The 20014-nt window shown below is 37.6% G+C and overlaps 2 protein-coding genes across 5 annotated transcripts in view; one reads left to right on the top strand and one right to left on the bottom strand.

Moving 5' to 3' along the window:
* The window catches only part of RAB28 (RAB28, member RAS oncogene family), a 98180-nt gene that overhangs the window by 8679 nt on the left and 69487 nt on the right, over positions 1-20014 (bottom strand). For both annotated transcript variants that reach the window (XM_021679378.1, XM_021679379.1), the window contains exons 5-6: positions 7074-7177; positions 2382-2459 (exon numbers count right to left, since the gene is read on the bottom strand). In XM_021679378.1, coding sequence (XP_021535053.1) covers positions 2382-2459; positions 7074-7177 — 182 coding nt within the window. The remainder of the gene's footprint in view (positions 1-2381; positions 2460-7073; positions 7178-20014) is intronic.
* Positions 14473-15218, top strand: LOC110571278 (ribulose-phosphate 3-epimerase-like). Of its 3 annotated transcripts, none has more exons than XM_044912781.1 (2): positions 14473-14906; positions 15012-15218. In XM_044912781.1, exons 1-2 carry the CDS (start codon positions 14535-14537, stop codon positions 15216-15218), a joined length of 579 nt encoding a protein of 192 aa, XP_044768716.1. In that variant the 5' UTR covers positions 14473-14534. The 3 variants fall into 3 exon arrangements, with proteins under 3 accessions (XP_044768716.1, XP_044768715.1, XP_021535051.1); XM_044912780.1 differs by having other exon boundaries at positions 14473-15011; positions 15099-15218; XM_021679376.1 differs by having other exon boundaries at positions 14473-15218.

Here is a 20014-nt window from a genome sequence, read left to right as displayed (position 1 = left end):
CACACACACACACACACACACACACACACACACACACACACACACACAACCATTTGATTAATCTTACCTAAAAACTGTTTTCATTTATTTCTCTGCTTAAAAAATTATTTCCCATTATCAATATGTTAAATAAAATTTATCAACTTGGTATTCATAAAGCTCCATAATCTTTTTTCAGATTCCCTTCACACTACAATGCAATGGTCATTTATTTTAACCAAACTGCTCTTCTGCTTCCAAAATACAACCTAAGCTTTTCAGCTTGTTCATGCCAGCTTCTCTTTCTGCTATTTTCTTCCTCCCACTTCAAACTGCCCAGTAAATCTGCCCCTAACAGAACAGAGTGGGAACACTAGGGGCACTGCTGTCAAACAAGCCTGAGTTCAAATCCTGCCTCCACCACCGCCTAACCATACGTCAGTGGATCAAGTTACTTAACCTCCCAACAGTTTCAGTTTCCTGCCCATAAAATGATGAATTACCACCTGCCCCACAGAGTCATGAAGAAAGTTCAATGAGGTAACACAGTGCCTGGCACATATTTTCTTCACTTAAGGCAGGAACTATGCATCTGAAACTCCTTTAAATCTTCTTTAGACCCATCACTATGCCACATATATATGATCAATAAATTGTTTATGATTGTTTGAGAATCACTCATTAACTCTCTAATTAACCAGAGACAAACATCATTTAGAAAGAGAAACTAAAAAGCAGAGGAATCACTTGACCTCTGGAGTCTGCCAAGTTCTGTGCAATCAAGCAAATCATGGTGATTTCTCTTTCTTGTAGACATCCTCTTAGGCCAAAGCCAAGCACAGCTCACCTTTGAACAACAAAGGTTTGAAATGCACCAGTCCACTTACATGTGGATTTTTTTTTTATAAATACCATACTATAAATGTATTTCCTCTTATGATTTTTCTTTTAAGTAAGCTCACGTGGAGCCCAACATGGGACTTGAACTCACAAACCTGAGATCAAGACCTGAGCTGAGACCAAGAGTCAGAAGCTCAAACAAATGAGCCACCCAAATGCCCCTCCTAAGATTTTCTTAAAAACATTTTGTCTCTACCTTACTTTTTTGAAGGAATACAGTATATAACACATATAACATATAAAATATGTGTTAATCAACTGTTTATGTTATCAGTAAGGCTTCCAATCAACAGTAGGCTATAGTAGTTAAGTTTGGGGAGCATCAAATGTTACATGTGGATTTTCAACTGTGCGGCGGGCGGTGGAGGGGGAGGCTCAGTGCCCCCAACTCCTGTGTTTATCAAGAGTCAACTGTAACTATTTTTATTTGTCTGGGAGTAATTTATATGGCATAAGATATCTTAACACTGCCTGACCATAATAAGTGCTGAAATAAATGTCTTTTGAAAAATGAGAAATAAAAAGAGATTTCCAGAGTTTCAAATATTGTAATCAAGTCCTAGAAACAGTCATATCAACATAAAAATTTTCAATTGATACTTGCTCTGTTTTAAAACACACACACACACACACAGTGACCATGAAAATAAGACACAGAACACTGAAAAAATTAAAGAAAACATAGGGATGGGAAAAGACAATTATATCTTTTTAGCTATATGGGATGGACATAGAGTGGATGGGATTGAGGAAAAATTTATCTATTTGTTGCTTCTCAGCAAACCAAAAGCTTACCTTTAAACTCTAGGCTCCTACTCTGATTTTTCATTCTATCAAACATGTGAATTGGTGTACTATTATGGTGGTATTTTTAAATGCTTGATTGTTGGTATTCACATTTACTTATTAGTCTAAGAATTATCTAGAAATAGTGAAAGAATTCAGAAATCTTCAATAGTTAATACCATTATCAAACTGTGTACTAAATTAACAAGAAAAGAACATCAAGAATTAATATCATTACAGTGAGGGATGTTTTAGAGAACAGAGAACACAGACTTAAAGAAAAAATAATGTTTTACCAAAGTAAACATGGAGGATGCCAAATGGAGTAAACTCTAAGACTAAACCTAGATAAATTGTTGGGATTTTGTATGAAATATAAAAAGAATATTGTGGTACAGTAATCCTGGAAGAACTTAAATAAGTAAGTACAAAACAATATGGTCAGCATCTTAACCCATTATTTAACCACTGATGAAATGTGTATTATATTAATCTCAATTTCAGGACAAAATGAAGTTTCAATGGTATCATAACTGGGCAAAAAGTTAACATCCTCCATCTTCCACAATAAACACTGATTCATTCATACAATTCATTCCTAAAGCTTTTAGGGATATGTACATAGAATGCATAAATGTGAAAGGAGTCAGTGGTGAAAATTAATGTCTTTTAGGAAATAAATTGTTTTTTAAAAACATAAAGTTCAATATAATCACCTGTGACTGTTCTATTTCTGCTTTGTTTAATTTGATTCCAAGGATTTCAGCAGCAACTTTCTGAAAACACAGGAAGACCTACATAACAAAAATAGGTTTAAATGATTTAGAATAGGCATGCTTAAGTTACTTTCAAATAAATTGAACTTTCTAAAAAATGATAAACATCAAGAATTGTGAAAATATGATGTACCAGGTTCTTCCAAAAATAGCTTTGTCAAATACAGTAACATTTTAAGTGTAATAATTTTTAAATGATTAAACCATAATTTGAAAATCATGCAATTCACTAAATTGGTCTAAACATAAAGACATTTATCCCTAAAAATTTACATTTTAAATGTTTTATTTTATTTTATTAAAGATTTTATTTATTTGAGAGAAAGATCATGAGCAGGAGGAGGGACAGAGAAAGAGGGAGAAGCAGACTCCCCACTGAGCAGGGAGCCCAACGATGCAGAGCTGGATCCCAGGACCCGGGGATCATGAACTGAGCTGAAGGTAGCTGCTTAACTGACTAAGCCACCCAGGTGCCCCTACATTTAAAAAATTTTAACATAAGAGAATTAATTACAGATAGCACATTTAAAAAAAAAAAAAAAAAAGGCTACTAGCATAACAAACTCCTATAAGTCCTGGGGAAAATAAATTAGTCTGTACTTTAGTACCAGGTTTTTCAGTGCCAATTCTATATTGGTCTTTTGATCTGGCTTTAGCCTATCTTAAAAGATCTTACCTTCCAACCCTTTAATAATCTTTGTGGCTTTTATCAATTTCAATAAATTCTCCACATCTCTTGAGCAAAACAACTTAGTAATCTTTATTTTATAGGTTCAGAATAAAGGAGCAGGATACTGTTATTATTAGACAGAAATCAACAGTACTTTTCTATAAACAGCCTTTCATACATACTTAGCTTATACTGGGCCCACCAGGATTCCCAGGACTCCAAACCAGACGCTGACTGTAATGTTATACTTACCTTTGCTTCATAAGTGTCTTAGCATATTGTTACCCCTACTTATCTCATGGTTACTTACTGAATATTTGCTGCAATTAATTTTGATTTCTTAAAAAAAAAATACATATCTCCAAAAGGCTTATGTCATTTACATCCTAAAAAACATTACATATGATAGTTCACTGATGGTCAACATTCAAGAAAAATAAGAAAGCTAGCATGGTGGAAAGGAGAGAAAGTGGGGGATTGTGAAGGAAAATAAGCAAAGAGATTGAAGGAGTGCAAATCACATATGATCTGGTAGGCTATGGAAGGACTTTGGCTTTTACTCCGAGTTAAATGGGAGCCATGGGAAGGTGGCTTGATGTGACTTCTATTTTAACAGGGTCAGTCTGATTGCTGTATTGAGTATTCTCACTACAGAAGATTAAGGGTACAAAAAGAGAAGCCAGCAAGGACACTAACGTAAGAGATAATGGAGGCTTGAAACAAAGTGGTAGCAGTGGAGAGGGTAACAAATAGTAACCAGATTCTGATATATCATGAAAGTAGAACCAACAGGACTTGGCAAAAGACAGATGTGGGTATAAAAGAAAGAGAGGAGTCAAGAATAATTCTAAAATTTTCTTCACCTTAGCAATTAGTAGAAGATCTGCCAATTACTGAACTGGGGAAGACTATGGGAGATTTCAGGAGAGACTATCAAGAGTTCAGTTCTGAACCTGAATAAAATTGGGGCTGCTTATTAGGCATCCAAGTGGAGGTGCTGGGCAGGCAGTTGGAATATATGAGTCTGGAGTTCAGGGAAGAGGTCTGGTCAAATCCCTGAGGCTAAATGAGGTCACTAAGGGAATAAGTTTAGAAAAAGATATCCAAGGGCTAAGCCCTAAGGCACTGCAATATTAAGAAGTTGGAGTGAGAGGGAATCAGCAAAAGGAACTGAGAGAGCTAGTGAGATAAAAGTAAACCAGGAGGTGTAGTATCCTAGAAGGTAAGTGAGGGAAGTATTTCAAAGAAGAGAGAGCGATTAACTATTTTATATGCTTCAACTAAGTCAAGTAAGATGAGGACTAAGAATTGACCACCGCATTTAGCAAAAACTAGGTCACTAGTGACTTTAATAACAGTAGTATGGATTAAATACTGGGTGAAAAAGTCCAGGTGAAACTATTCAAGAGAAACTGCAAAGAGAAAACTGGAGACAACTCTTTCAAAACGCATTCCACTGGAACTGGGGGAAAGAAAGAAGGCAGCAGCTAGAGAAGAATGTGGGACCAAGAGTTTCTTGTTTTTAAGATAAGGGAAGTCACAATATTTTGTATGCTGAGAGAATAATCCAGTAGACAAAAAAAAAGTGATGATGCAGGAAGGTGGGAGAATTGCTGAGCAATCAATGTTCATTACTAGGCCAAGAGAAATGGGACCAATGCACAGTGGAGGGGTGGGCCCTAGCCAGGAGCACAGAAGGTTTGTCCCACAGTAACCGTACAAAAGATATGGGAACACAGGCAGGGAATGAGGCGAGTGGGGGTAAATGTGGTGGCAAGAGGTGGTGGCAAGAGTATGCAGTTATCTTCCGCTGACTTCAAATTTCTAAAGAATAGGAAACAAGGTCATCAGCTGGGAGAATGAGGAAATGATGAAGATCTGAGGAGAAAAGAGAAGCTATGAAAACAGTCATCTAGGTGAGAGGGAGTGATGATGGCCTAGCGACACGTGGTATAATTACTGAGCAGCATTAAGGGCCCACTTCAGGCTAGTAATTGTGAATTTTAAGTGAAACCTCCAGCATGCCTCTGCTTCTCTCTGATCATGTTCAAATGCCTGGGTGCCGCCACAAAACAGTGGGGGCTTGGTTTAAACCAGAGTTAAGCTTTAGCCAAGTGAGTTTTATAAAGTCAAAGAGAGGAATGGGAATTGAGGGCATACGCATGGCAATGATTTTGAATGGCCATGAATTTAAGTTAGGAAAAGAAGAAAATGAGGCCATGAAAGGAGGTTAGGGACATTAAAAAGGTGTTAAGATCAGCTTCTAGCAGGTCCTGCCAGGACTGCAGATTGACTGGATGAGGGCATTCAGGGGTATGAGCTGGAAAGACAGGAGGGTGGTCAGTGATTAGGATGGCTGACTGAGATAGGAGGTAACAGAAGAGTGATATAGTGATTTGTAATGACAAAGCCTGGGAGTGAGTGGCTGAGGTAGGGTGGAGGACAAACAAAGATACTGAAATCACTAAGAATCGTAACAAAGGTAATATTAGAGAAAGTACAGTCAGGAGCTCAACTCCCCAGGTGATGAGGAAAATAACCTGAAGATGGAGATGACTAAAGTCTCAAAGTGATTCCACAAGAATAAACCACCTCAAAGCTGCATTTCAAAAGAAAATAACGAGGATTTTTAAGGATGGCTCAACATTAAGTACACAAAAAATATGGGGTGGTTAAACACAAGCTAAAATACTGGAAGTTAAAATAATTTTAGGGGAACCTGGGTGGCTCAGTTGATTAAGCTTCCAACTCTTGATTTCGGCTCAGGTCATGATCTCAGGGTCGTGAGATTGAGCCCTGCATCAGGCTCCGCACTGTCCGTGAAGCCTGCTTAAGCTGCTTAAGATTCTCTCTCTCCCTCTCCCTCTGCCCCTCCCTGCCCACTCACACGCTCGCTCGCTCTCTCCCTCTCAAAAAAATAAATAAAATAAAATAATTCTAAATTGACAGTAGACCCCTAGGAAGATAACTGACAACAGAAGCCCAATCTGCAGACTTATCAAGAGTACTGATTTTATGTATTTTTAAATGGCATGTGTGGGTATGTGCTCATGTTTGCATTATCTTGGGGGAAAGGGTTCTGATAATAATCAGAAAATAAATATTAAATTTGTAAAAGTTCAACCTTGATAGCAATCAAAGAAATTCAAGCAGCAAGATACCTTTTTTTTTTTTTTTGGCTTACCAAATTGACAAAGATTTAAAAGTAAATAAATAAATCCTGGATGTTAAAAAAAAAACACAGTGAAATGGCACGAATACAATGTTGGCGGTAGTATGGATTATTAAATCTAATTAAATCTGATGGATTATTAAATCTATTTAATAATATTAAATGATATGGCCAAATTTTCTGCACACAAATATATTAAATAAAATTAAAACACCAAATTATTTCTATATTATGATCTTTATTTTTTAAATAAATATTTAGTGCAGTTAATAACCCTGGAGTGTCACTACTTAGGTTTACAAATCCTATCCCCACCACTCATTAGCTGTGCACCCTGGACTCCATTACATAATCTCTAGGACTCATCTACAGCACAGAGATAATGGGAGAAGCACAACGGAAGTCACAAAGCAAGCATTCAGTGAATGCAATCCGCTAGCATCAACAGCAATAGCATGAATATTTGTGAGCATCAGAAAACCATAAGGAATCATATGAGGTTATGAATGGTTATCTCTGGATGCTGAGATAATGGGTGATTTTTATGTTCTTTTTTTTTATAATTTATGTTCTTTTTAACTCTTGTACTTTTAAGTTCTCTAAAATAACCATTAACCTATGTTAAATGAATTATAAATGTAATATAAACAGAATAAATATTATATCTATTTTATGTCTTCAATAGGAATTAATTTGTTCCAAAAGTTAAGCCTAGGAAGTGTACTTCCTAGGAATATTATTATCAAACAAAAGATCACTCATAATATTCAGTATTCATTATTTTACTTACAGAGTCTCCTGTCTTTGCTGAGACGAAGTGGCTACTAAAACCATTTTCCTGGCAAAACCTTAAGTGTTTTTCAGGTTTTACTGTTCGCATATGCTCCAAATCAACTAGAAAAGTGAACCAAAACAGAGAATAAAACTTGATATCAGAGTCAATCAATACATTGTGAACATGTTTAAATTTGACTTACTTTATTATCCCAGCTTAGACACTAGCTGTGTCACCCTGAGCAATTTCTTTAACCATTTTATGCTTGAGTCTATAAATCTAAAAACTGAGACTAACAAATATACCTACCTTATGGAAAGTTATTTGAGAGTGAATCCATGGACAGTGCACAATGACCAGCACATGAAAAGTGCTTGAAAAATGAAAGCTCTCATTCTTATTACCTACAGCTTCAGGTATGCTGATGAGACCCAAAAAAGGTCTACTTAGCATAACATGCTTAAGCATAATGATTATAGTTGACCCTTGAACATCGTGGGTTTGAACTTAGATGTGGATTTTTACAGTACAGTACTGTAAAGTACTGTAAGTACTCTTCCTTATAATTTTCTTAATAGCATTCTTTTCCCTGCCTTACTTTATTGTAAGAACATAGTATATAAAACACATAGCGGGGCACCTGGGTGGCTCAGTCGTTAAGCGTCTGCCTTCGGCTCAGGTCATGATCCCAGGGTCCTGGGATCGAGCCCCGCATCGGGCTCCCTGCTCCGCGGGAAGCCTGCTTCTCCCTCTCCCACCCCCCCTGCTTGTGTTCCCTCTCTCGCTGTGTCTCTCTCTGTCAAATAAATAAATAATCTTAAAAAAAAAAAAAAAAAAAACACATAGCAAACAAAACATGTGTTAATTGACTGTTTATGCTATCAGTAAGTCTTCCAGGCAATAGTAGGCTGTTTGTGGTTACATTTTGGGGAGCCAAACATTATACATGGATTTGACTATGCAAGGGATCAGTACCCCTAACCCCCATGTTGTTCAAGGGTCAACTGTAACTGAAAGTTAAGATGCACTTACCCAAGCATATTTAGCTTGAAACAATTTAATTACTTTAATAATTACAATAGTTCTGCAATCTTTATAAACTTTAATGTTAACACAAATACAGAATTAATTTTGTGCCAAAAGGTAGCTTTATTTTGTTGCATGTTTACTTTATTTGAAACCATGGTTTAATTTCACAAAGATACATCTCAGTTGCTTTCCAAACCTAAAGTATACATTTTGAAAGCACTGGGTAAGGGAATATTTCCTTGAATAGGTGTAGGTGCTTTAAAGCAAAGCATGGTACTCATGGCCAATACTGGTTTTATCCAGCACAGTCTATTTTTTTCAAATGTGATACTCTATTGGACAGTTTCTCTTTTTACAACACTACAAACCCTATAAGGGTGTTGACTCAATGCCGTCAAATTATAAGGCAAATATATTTGCAGGATTTAAGGACAACTAGGCTCTTTGAGTCAATATAGGAAAAAAAAACTTAAACTGATTTCCTGAGGAAGGGACCCAACTGACTTGTAAAAACTTGTAAATTTGCAAATCTACTAAGCCTACATAATAGTGGCAATTGATTATCAACTAAAAAATGTTCTCATACTACATAAAAGGCTTTATTTAAAATTATATTGAAGGACTTTAGTTTGTAGGCTCAAGAGATCTTTCCCTAGGAGATTTTTGATCTAGTGGGGGATTTCTGAGTCTCATTTATATTGCTTAGCCTGGATAATATGGAGCTTTTTTCTTTTCTGGCCACAAGTTGCTGTTCCTTAAACATCATTGAGACCTTATTTACAAGAACAAGCCAAAAAATGTCCAGATACCACAGGCATCATTTGTGGAAGACTAAAATAAAATACTAAGCTATTAGCACTGACATTTATACATCTAGTTTATCATAATATTGAGGCTAAAATGCTTTCCTAATTCAACATGAGTAAGAACAAATCATGTCACTAAGAAAATTACCCAATGAAATCACTATTCAATTAAAAATAGTAACAAACACGAAGTTTGTCATTTAATACGTGTGCATTCATCTTTTCGAATGGAACAGACTGTCATTGTTGTGCTTTTTTCTTTCTTGTTTTTCCTCCTTCCCTCTGTCCACCAACAACCTAATTACCGCATACGCTTATCTAAAGCACTGGGGAATTTACTACCCAAGCAAAAGGTTTTTCCTAATAAAGATAACCATGATGGGGCACCTGGGTGGCTCAGTCAACTGAGTGTCCGACTCTTGGTTTCAGCTCAGGTCATGATCTCAGGGTCATGAGATCAAGCCCCATGTCGGGCTCCATGCTCAGCAGGGAGTCTGAGATTCTCTCCCTCTCCCTCTGCCCCTTCCCCCAGCTCACACACTCTCTGTCTAAAATAAATAAATAAATCTTAAAAAAAAAAAAAAAAGATAACCATGAGAAACTAGTACTACCACTGGTCAACTGAAAACAACAACATTTATCCATCAAACACTTATTGAGTACCTATTATATACCAAGCACTGTGGTAGGCAGTAAGAACCCAAAGATGAAAAAGATACAATCCAGGTCCTAAAAAAGCCACCACCTGTATTTTAGGAACATAAAAGACCATCAGCAATCAGAAAAGTTATTTTAAGTAACTGAGATTCTGACAAAGGAGACAGCAGATATAGAATAGGCCCTCCCACAACTTCACCACAAAGTTTTCCTCTGCTCTGTTAAAATTTAGTGAGCAATGTTTAAGAGGACTCAGTTACTAGAATACTTAATTCTAAATGATCCAGAAATATACATTCTGAAGATAAAGTTATAGTGAGACATTGGTAAAATCTTTCCTTTTTTCACTTTTAAGATCATCTTTAAAATTATTATCCAGGGCGCCTGGGTGGCTCAGTTGGTTGGGCGACTGCCTTCGGCTCGGGTCATGATCCTGGAGTCCCTGGATCGAGTCCCGCATCGGGCTCCCTGTTCGGCGGGCAGTCTGCTTCTCCCTCTGACCCTCCCCCCTCTCATGTGCTTGCTCTCTCTCATTCTCTCTCTCTCAAATAAATAAATAAATTAATTAATTAATTAATTAAAAAAATAAAATTATTATCCAGTGATAATACATACATGTGATAACACTCTCATACATATGATAACACTCTATTATACATGTGATAACACTCTCACTGCTTTGATTTAATTTTCTTATGTCCTTCAGTCTCATATTTTGTTTTTGAAAATGGAATAAAAATTTCCTAATAATGGTAATACATATTCAGACAACTACTGATAACACTTTCGTGCATATCCTTCCAATATCTAAGCAACTGAAGGACAGAGGCATTAACATTGTACATACCTGCAATTTCTTTTACCTCAAGCATACTACAACCCTGCTTAAACATGTGCTTAACAATTTCAAAGGATAACCACTTTACAGGTCATTCATTCATTCGGTTAACAAATATTTGAGTGCCTATTTGGCCAGGCACTGTCCTGGGTGCTGCAGATAACAAGGAGCTTACATTTTAATAAAGGTAAGAGACTAACAGGTAAAATACATAGTCAGAGACAACTGTAAGTGCAAAGACCCTAAGGGAAGATTATATTTAGCAGTAAGAGAAAAGCAGGAGGCCAGGGTGGCTGAAATGAGTTAGCAAGAAAGGGAAACAGTGGGAAATGAGGTTTAAAAAGCCAGGAACCAGATCATACAGGGTGCATTAGCCACTGTAAGAGAGATGGGAAGTTATTGGGGGGGTTATGACAAAAAAAAAAAAAAAAAAGATGTAATCTGGCATTTTAAAAGGCTCATTTGGGCTGCTTTGTGGGGGATAAACTACAGAATCAAATGTAAAGCAGAGAAGCCACTGAGGAAGCTACTGTAAAAATCTAAGGAAAAAAAAAAAAAAAAACCCCATCAGAGAAGAAAGCAGAGCCAAGAGAGACTGGGTTGCAGTGATATATACATAATTTTTAAGTCCCTGGATCACACCACAGCTAAAGATAAAATAGTTATTGGGTTTTTCAGTTATGTGATGCTATAAAATTCCCTCTATTTTTGGTAAAAAAAAAAAAATCTGAAGAAAGAGAAGATGATAGTTTGGACAATACTTGGTAGCAGTAGAGATGGTAAAAAGTAGGGCAGATTCTCAATAGATTTTTGGAATAAAAAGTAAATTCAAAATGCTAATGGATTTGACGTGGGATGTGAAGGATTCAGAGAAATCACTTGAAGACAGTTAACCTGGATTTAAAAGGAGACACACTATGTTACAGGTTTTGTTCTAACCACACTCAGCTGCATGGGTAGAGGTGCTGAGCAGGTAAATGTTTGCATTCAAGCAGAGAAACTACTTAAGTAATTAAGCAGAGAAACTGTACCATGTAAATTACTGAAAAGAGGGGCAGGTAAGTTGAAGATAGTAAACGTAAGGAAGTGATTATACTGATGGAGCATGAAATCTAAGTTGAGTAAGGAGGGGTTCAGGAAATTGAAAATTGTTAAGATATAATTGGTAACTGATGTTAAGGTTTTGTGTGGGTCTAAAAATGACTGGAGTTGAGTTACTAAAGCAGCTAAGCTGGAAAGACAGGAGACAATGGACAGACTGGGATACATGAAATTAATACTGGTATTACAGAGAGGGCACAGAAACTGATACTGACTAGCTCTTCAGACTAAGTGTATTAGTGTAAGTTGGGGACAAGATGACTAGAGGTAAAGGACTCAAGGAACATGAGAGAGCAAGGATACTCCAGGTGGACACTGCATTTACCAGGAACGGTGATGGCCAACAGTAATGGAGTGACTGTGACCCAGGAGAAATCTCTTTGAGAAATTCACAGAGTTCAGGCAGAGGTTGGCTGATAACACCAACATACACAAGTAGCTAACTGGAGGGACATATAATCATTTGGCTTGATATTCACATCTAAGGGTTTTAGGGAAGACAAGGATCATGGTCTGGAAAGAACAACATGGAACAAGGTCACCTATCCCACCTCCAGTCCTGACAGATAAGGTAGATACAATAGGGGAAAATCAACATTTGAAAGAGCTTCAGGAGGGGTGCTTGGCTGGCTTAGGTGGTAGACCATGAGACCAGGCGACGCTTGATCGCAGGGTCGTGAGTTCAAGCCCCACTTTGTGGGTAGAGTTTACTTAAAAAATAATAATAATAGGGCGCCTGAGTGGCTCAGTCGGTTAAGTGACTGCCTTCGGCTCAGGTCATGATCCTGGAGTCCCGGGATCGAGTCCCACATCAGGCTCCCTGCTCAGCGGGGAGTCTGCTTCTCCCTCTGACCCTCCTCCCTCTCGTGCTCTCTGTCTCTCATTCTCTCTCTCACAAATAAATAAATAAAATCTTTAAAAATAATAATAATAATAATAAAATAGAATCTAAGAAGAAAAAAAAGGAGCTTCAGGAGAAGACAGCATCATCCTTATAGGAGACAGACTATTCCAATAGAAAAGACAAGTGAGTACACACATTAAATGGCAGAAGTTTTAAAACTTTTGTTCAAGGAAGATATTAAAAATACAGGAATTTTATTGATGTGGAAGGGCCTCAGAAATTAAGAAAGGATGGAAACTAGGGTCTGAAAATGGGAGGTCAGGGCTGTATAGGATAAGAACGCAGGAGATAAACCAACGATATCCATGTCCTAGGCTTTCTTGTGAAGCTAACATAAATGGGGATAAAAAGCACAAAGATGAAAAAATTCTAAGTCTATATTAGACAAGAAAATCCAAATTTTTTTATTGTCAAAACCAACTATGCCAAAAAAAAAAAAATAATTACTTGGCTCATTCATCCTGACCTGTATATTAAAATGGAAAAAGAAAAAAAAAGTTGTCAAGATACTAAGTCTATCTGTCATGTTCCTAAAATCACATGATACATGAAATAGAAGTCGTATGAGAATGCTAATTTTGGTTAACAACCTTAATTTTGATAAAGCTTAGGAAGCTGTTAGAACAACCTGTACAATTTTTCATGTATTTTTAAAGGGGTGCCTGGGTGGCTCAGTTGGCTAAGCATCTGTCCTCGGCTCAGGTCATGATCCTGAAGTCCTGGAATTGAGCACCACACTGAGTTCCCTACTCAGAGGGGAGCCTGCTTCTCCCTCTCCCACTCGCCCTGCTTGTGTTCCCTCTCTCGCTGTGTCTCTGTCAAATAAATGAATAAAATCTTTAAAAAAAAAAAAAAAAAATCCCGCTTCTGGGTATATAACCAACGGGAATGAAAACAGGATCTCAAAAAGGAATCTGCACTCCCATGTTCACTGCATCATTATTCACAATAGCCAAGCCATGGAAACAACCTAAGTGTCCATTAACAAATGAATGGATAAATATCTGGTATAGGGGCACCTGGATGGCTCAGTTGGTTAAGCATCCAACTCTTGATTTCAGCTCAAGTCGTGATCTCACAGTTGTGAGATCAAGTCCAGTGTGTCGGGCTCCAGGCTGGGTGTGGACCCTGCTTAAGATTCTCTCTCTCCCTCTCCCTCTGCCACTAGCCCCACTAAAAAAAAAAAAAAAAAAAAAAAAAAAAAAGATGTGGTGTATATATATATAATGGAATATTATTCAGCCATGAGAAAGAAGAGAATCTTACCATTTGCAAAAACATGGATGAAACCTGTGGGCATTGTGCTAAGTGAAATAAGACAGAGAAAGACAAATACTATACGATCTAACTTATATGTGGAATCTAAAAAAGCTGAACTCAGAAAAATAGCAAAATGATGGTTACCAACAGCTGAGGGTTGGGGGAAATGGGAAGATGTTGGTCGAAGGGTACAAACTTCCAGTTAAAAGATGGGTAAATTCTGGGATTCTAATATAAAGCATCAAGCTGCTAAGAAAGCAAATCTTAAATGTTACCACCACAACAAAAGAAATGGTAATTATGTGAGGTGAGGGAGGTGTCAGCTGGCCATGGTGGTAATCATTTATGCAGTATATAAGTGTATCAAATCAACATGTTGTACACCTTAAGTTTATGCCATGTTACACATTAATTATATCCCAATAAAGGTGAAGAAAAAAGACTCTAAGTGAAATAAACAATAGTATAGGATGTTAAATTTAAAAGTAGAGTATAAAATTGCCCGTTTAATAAAATTCCTATTTTGTAAACATATTATAGATATATTACATAAATAAATAACGAAAAATACACTAGAAATTGTTAAATAACTTCTGAAAGATTTTATTTATTTATTTCACAAGCAGGGGTGGGGCAAAGGCAGAGGAAGAGAGAAAGAATCACAGGCAGACTCCGCAGTGCAGCCCGACGCCAGGCTCAATCCCACGACCCTGAAATCATGACCCAAGCCAAAATCCAGATTCAGACACTCAACCGACTGAGCCACCCGGGTGCCCCTGTTACACCAATTTTTAAAAATTAGAATTGGGGGCAGCCAATCGGGGCGACACTTTCGTCTTACCGGGGGACTCGTGGGTAACTTGCTCTTGGGAACCAGCACCATGGCGTCTGGCTGCAAGATTGGCCCGTCCATCCTTAACAGCGATTTGGCCAATTTAGGGGCTGAGTGCCTCCGGATGCTGGACTCTGGGGCCAATTATTTGCACCTGGATGTAATGGACGGGCATTTTGTTCCCAACATCACCTTTGGGCACCCTGTGGTAGAAAGCCTCCCAAAGCAGCTAGGCCAGGACCCTTTCTTTGATATGCACATGATGGTGTCCAGGCCGGAACAGTGGGTAAAACCAATGGCTGTAGCAGGAGCCAATCAATACACCTTTCATCTTGAGGCTACCGAGAACCCAGGGGCTTTGATTAAAGACATTCGGGAGAAGGGGATGAAGGTTGGCCTTGCCATCAAACCGGGAGCTACAGTTGAGTATTTGGCACCATGGGCTAATCAGATAGATATGGCCTTGGTTATGACAGTGGAACCTGGGTTTGGAGGGCAGAAATTCATGGAAGATATGATGCCAAAGGTTCATTGGTTGAGGACTCAGTTCCCATCCTTGGACATAGAAGTTGATGGTGGAGTAGGTCCGGATACCATCCATAAATGTGCAGAGGCAGGAGCTAACATGATTGTGTCTGGCAGTGCCATTATGAGGAGTGATGACCCCAGATCTGTGATCAACCTGTTAAGAAATGTTTGCTCAGAAGCTGCTCAGAAACGTTCTCTTGATTGATGAAACCACAAGGAGTTGATGCTCATGAAATCTTTCTACTGGACGACAAGAATATTGACTATCAAATCCTATCACAGTTGAAGCAGTGCTGTTTTTCTGAGCAGCTATTCATTCCAGTGACTAAAATCTATTCTGCAGAATGTTTCAAGAGGTTAGAAATTGGTGTGTGTAACTACATTTTTAGTGATGGAATTTAAAGATTAGTGTGGTAAAATACCATTTTTACTGGGAGACTTGATTTTTATAAAGTAAAAATGTGGCTGTATTAAGGTTGTAAACAAAAATGTGTCTTAAAGCCTAATGAAGGTGTACTAGTTACTATGGAAAAAAAAATTATAATTGGGAAGAGTAATATTTTTAAATGACAGCTTTTATTTTGGACTATTTTTTCAAAGATGTTTTTACGGCAAGCAGCCTACACAGAGATAGTGCCTTCCTCGGGGATAAAGTATAAGTCTATCCACTCTTTGGTATAATAAAGATAGTACCTCCCTCCAGAGCAAAGCTGAGGCTTATTTGTAACCCATTATAAAGGATTTAGGTTTCCTAAGCTCAGGGTTCCTCAGCTGTGATAAAAACCACTGCATGCATATCATCTATGTAGGCCCCCTCACACTGCCCTAGTGGAATTTAGGAGCAAGGAGAACCAGTGCAAACAGGGAGCTGACCTTGCTTGCTTGCTATGGTATGAGTAAAAGTCCTTTATCTCTGACCCAGGATCTCCTGCCTTTTGCCACTGTCCACAGTGGTAGCAGCTAACTTGTTAGCTTGCAAGTAAGGTAAAATCTAAGATCCTTCACTGTTCTTAACACAAAGAAGAGTAAAATAGATATATAATGATAAGGTGGCCAGAGTAGATAGCTGTTCATCAACCTACACTGCATTTCTCAGCTTGGCTTGCAGTTTGGTATGGACATAACACTAACTTCTGATCAATGTAATGAAGAAAGACGTGTGACATGCATCACTACTAGGCTTGACCCATATAAACCTTCCAGGTGTGGGTGCCTGGGTGGCTTAGTCGGTTAAGCGTCTGCCTCCAGCTTGGGTCATGATCTCAGGGTCCTGGAATCGAGCCCCACATCAGGCTCTCTGCTCAACAGGGAGTCTGCTTCTCCCTCTCACTCTCCCTCTGTGCTCTCTCTCACTCTCAAATAAATAAATAAAATCTTTTTTATAAATAAATAAATACACCTTCCAGGTGTGGTAGTCCTTATTCTCCTTCTTCATAGTAACCCATGAAGCCATCTGTTGAAAATGGTGGTTCCAGAAAATCAAAGGAGTTTGTATCTGAAAGGGGGATGAGCCACTAATGATAAGTATTACCTGGTTTTGGTCTTTACATAAACAAGAAATAAATTTCTATTGTACTAAGATGGTAAAACTTTAGGAATTGTCTGTTTATAGCATCTAGCATTACCTTAACTAATACAGATTACCTAACTAACATAAAATATAGATCTACATCATTCTTGTCAACAATGAACCTCTTCCTGAGTATACACTGGGTCTTGAGTTATTAACTAATGATAACTTGAAGTTATAATTAGCAAGATAACAAAAATCTAAGCATTATATTGTGTCTTTGTCGTTAATGTCATATTCAAATCAGTCACAAAATTAAATTACATTAAACAACCATAAATTGAGGGGCGCCTGGGTGGCTCAGTTGGTTAAGCGACTGCCTTCGGCTCAGGTCATGATCCTGGAGTCCCAGGATCGAGTCCCATATCGGGCTCCTTGCTCAGCAGGGGGTCTGCTTCTCCCTCTGACCCTCCCCCCTCTCACGTGCTCTCTCTCTCTCTCATTCTCTCTCTCAAATAAATAAAATCTTAAAAATATATATATTAAAAAAATAATAAAAAAAATTAAAAAAACAACCATAAATTGAAAAGCCTCTTTTGCATTTTTTTACTTACTAGGGAAAAATAAAAACAAAACATGAAATATTGGAGAAATGTTCTTTCTTTTGCCATTAAATGGCTCAAGTAATACATGGAAAGTTGTATGAAAACAAAAATGATTCTTCAACAATTATCAAATCATGACCAATCTTGTTTTATTCATATCCCCACTCTCAGATTATTTTAAGAAAATCAAACACATTATATATTACTTCATCCACAAATATTTTAGTATCATGTATTTTTATCTTGTTTTGATTTTATTGAGGTTCATAGCTTTGATTTAGAAGCAACAAGTCAGAATTTTGAATCTAAAGTTGTCACTTTCATCATTCATTTGGCCGTGCTAATTCCAATGGAATACTAACTCTACAAATTGATGTGATTGTTCAAAATTTATTCACCGGGTAACTTCCAGGATAAAGTGGCCTACATAAAGTATGTACAGACAGAGTTTATGAGTAACAGTAAGTAAATTATGTTTAATAAACAAGAATTCTAATAAAAGTCACATCATATCAAATATCATCATAAAGTTATTACAAAAAATTTATTCATACCCCAATAGATGATCTTCGTTACTATTTTATTGATATAGAGTGATGACAGATTACATATGAGAATTAATCTCATACAAGAAATAACTTTTCTGTACTTCTCAACTGTTTGCAATAAGGCAAATATAGAAAAAAAAAAAAAACTATGGTTCAATAATTCACCGATTTATGTGAAGAGGAAGTAAGACATGGTAAGTAAAGAATGCAGTTTCCAGAGCCAGACTGCCTGGGTTTGATTTCCTGTTCTATTACCACTTGTGGAATTTTGAACAAATCAATCTCTCTTTATCTTAGTTTTCTCATCTATAAAAGGGGACAACAACAGTACCTACCTCATAATGTTATTACGATAGATAAAATAAGTAAACATGTATAAAGCACATACAACGATGACTGGTAAATGATAAGGCACATAGTATGTGATTGGCACATACTCAATAAGTATTAACTAGTGTTACTGTAGTTTGTCTATCCATTCATTAATTCATGAACTATTTACCCAGCACCACCTAAGTGCTAAATGCTAGGAAGGCTAAGAGAAACACATGTAGAGAGATATACAATGGAATTCTGAGACCAAGAGAACAACAGTGTTCTACATGAGACAAGGTACAACAGGGGAATAGAGAAAGGAAATTTCTAGAACTGCTTAGAGGGACAGGAAAGATCTCACAGAGAAGATGATGCTTCAGCTAACTACTGAAAGATGAGGAAAAAACCAGTCAGACAACCTTGGGGGTAGAGAGGATGTACATTCTTCAACAAAGGAAAATGTGCAAAAGCATCTGGAAGAACCTGGCTTCCAAGAGCTGGTGAAATCAGCAGGGCTGAGGCATGAGGGTCTTATATTGGGTGCTAAAAAGTTCATATGCATATAAGTAACATCTGCACAGCTCCACTTTTTTTTTTTTAAGTTTTTATTTATTGGGGCGCCTGGGTGGCTCGGCCATTAAGCGTCTGCCTTCGGCTCAGGTCATGATCCCAGGGTCCTGGGATCGAGCCCCGCATCGGGCTCCCTACTCTGCGGGAAGCCTGCTTCTCCCTCTCCCACTCCCCCTGCTTCTGTTCCTGCTCTCGCTAACTAACTCTCTCTCTGTCAAATAAATAAATAAAATCTTAAAAAAAAAAAAAAGATTTTATTTATTTATTTGAGAGAGAGAGAGTGAATGGGAGGGAAAGGGAGAGAGAATCTGAAGCCGACTCCACGCTGAGCACAGAGCCCAACACAGGGCCCAACCTCACAACCATAAGATCATGACCTGAGCCGAAACCAAGAGTCGGACACTCAACCAACTGCACCACAGCTACAATTTTCACCCATCTTACTTTACATATTCCAGTCCACCTGAGCAAAAATACAGGCACAAAAAGGAAATCCTTGTGAGTGACATACATTAAAAAACCTTCAGCCTTCCCCAGCTGGATTCAAAGCACTTCCATTCACTATACAGTAACAACTCCTTGTTTCTAAATTCAGAGACCATTCAAAAGAAAATTACAAATGATAAAAAAGGTTACACTCCTACAGATTTCATGAATATGGCATTTTTTTTCTGTTCAGCCATTTTGTATAACTAGTTACCATAATCTATATAACTTTAAAAATAAAAGATGACAAGTTTTACACTTACACATGCAGCTGATTCTTTTTCCTCCCAAAAGTTGTTACAGTCCTACACATTAATCAACCTAAAGATGACTCAGATTAACTGTGTATTTACAAAAAATCACAGGTTAAAAAAAAAAAGAAAAAAGTTCACGTACTTCTTTAAAAGAGGTAAAACAATACCTTAAGATTCATTTATTAAATAAATATAAACACCCATTATGTGTCAGGTACTGTACTAAGCACAAACAATAAAGAACGAAATAGACACTATCCTTACTCTCACATTAACAAGGGAGAAAAACTGATAAACAAGTAAACACATAAATAATCAAGGCAATGAGGGGCGCCTGGGTGGCTCAGTTGGTTAAGCGACTGCCTTCGGCTCAGGTCATGATCCTGGAGTCCCGGGATCGAGTCCCGCATCGGGCTCCCTGCTTGGCAGGGAGTCTGCTTCTCCCTCTGACCCTCCCCCTCTCATGCTCTCTCTCTCTCTCTCTCATTCTCTCTGTCTCAAATAAATAAATAAAATCTTTAAAAAAAAAATAATAATCAAGGCAATGAAACAATTTTCATAATCTGAAACTGGGGGGGCAGATGGAGAGTGACAGGAACCAAGACAGTAATAATGCCAGTTTTATATGGTAGCTATGGAAGACGTCTTTGATCTGAGATCTAAAGGATGAGGATAAGCCAACCAGGCTTAGAGGAGACTGGAGGAGAACAATG

This window comes from Neomonachus schauinslandi, chromosome 2 (genome assembly GCF_002201575.2).
Source record: "Neomonachus schauinslandi chromosome 2, ASM220157v2, whole genome shotgun sequence".
In the NCBI taxonomy this organism is placed as follows: domain Eukaryota; kingdom Metazoa; phylum Chordata; class Mammalia; order Carnivora; family Phocidae; genus Neomonachus; species Neomonachus schauinslandi.
Note: the sequence above shows the minus strand (reverse complement) of the source record. Positions and strands in the feature narration are given on the sequence as shown.

What these genes read in the sequence shown, in the direction of transcription:
- LOC110571278 (XM_021679376.1), top strand. Translation starts at nt 14,535, where the DNA reads ATGGCGTCTGGCTGCAAGATTGGCCCGTCCATCCTTAACAGCGATTTG.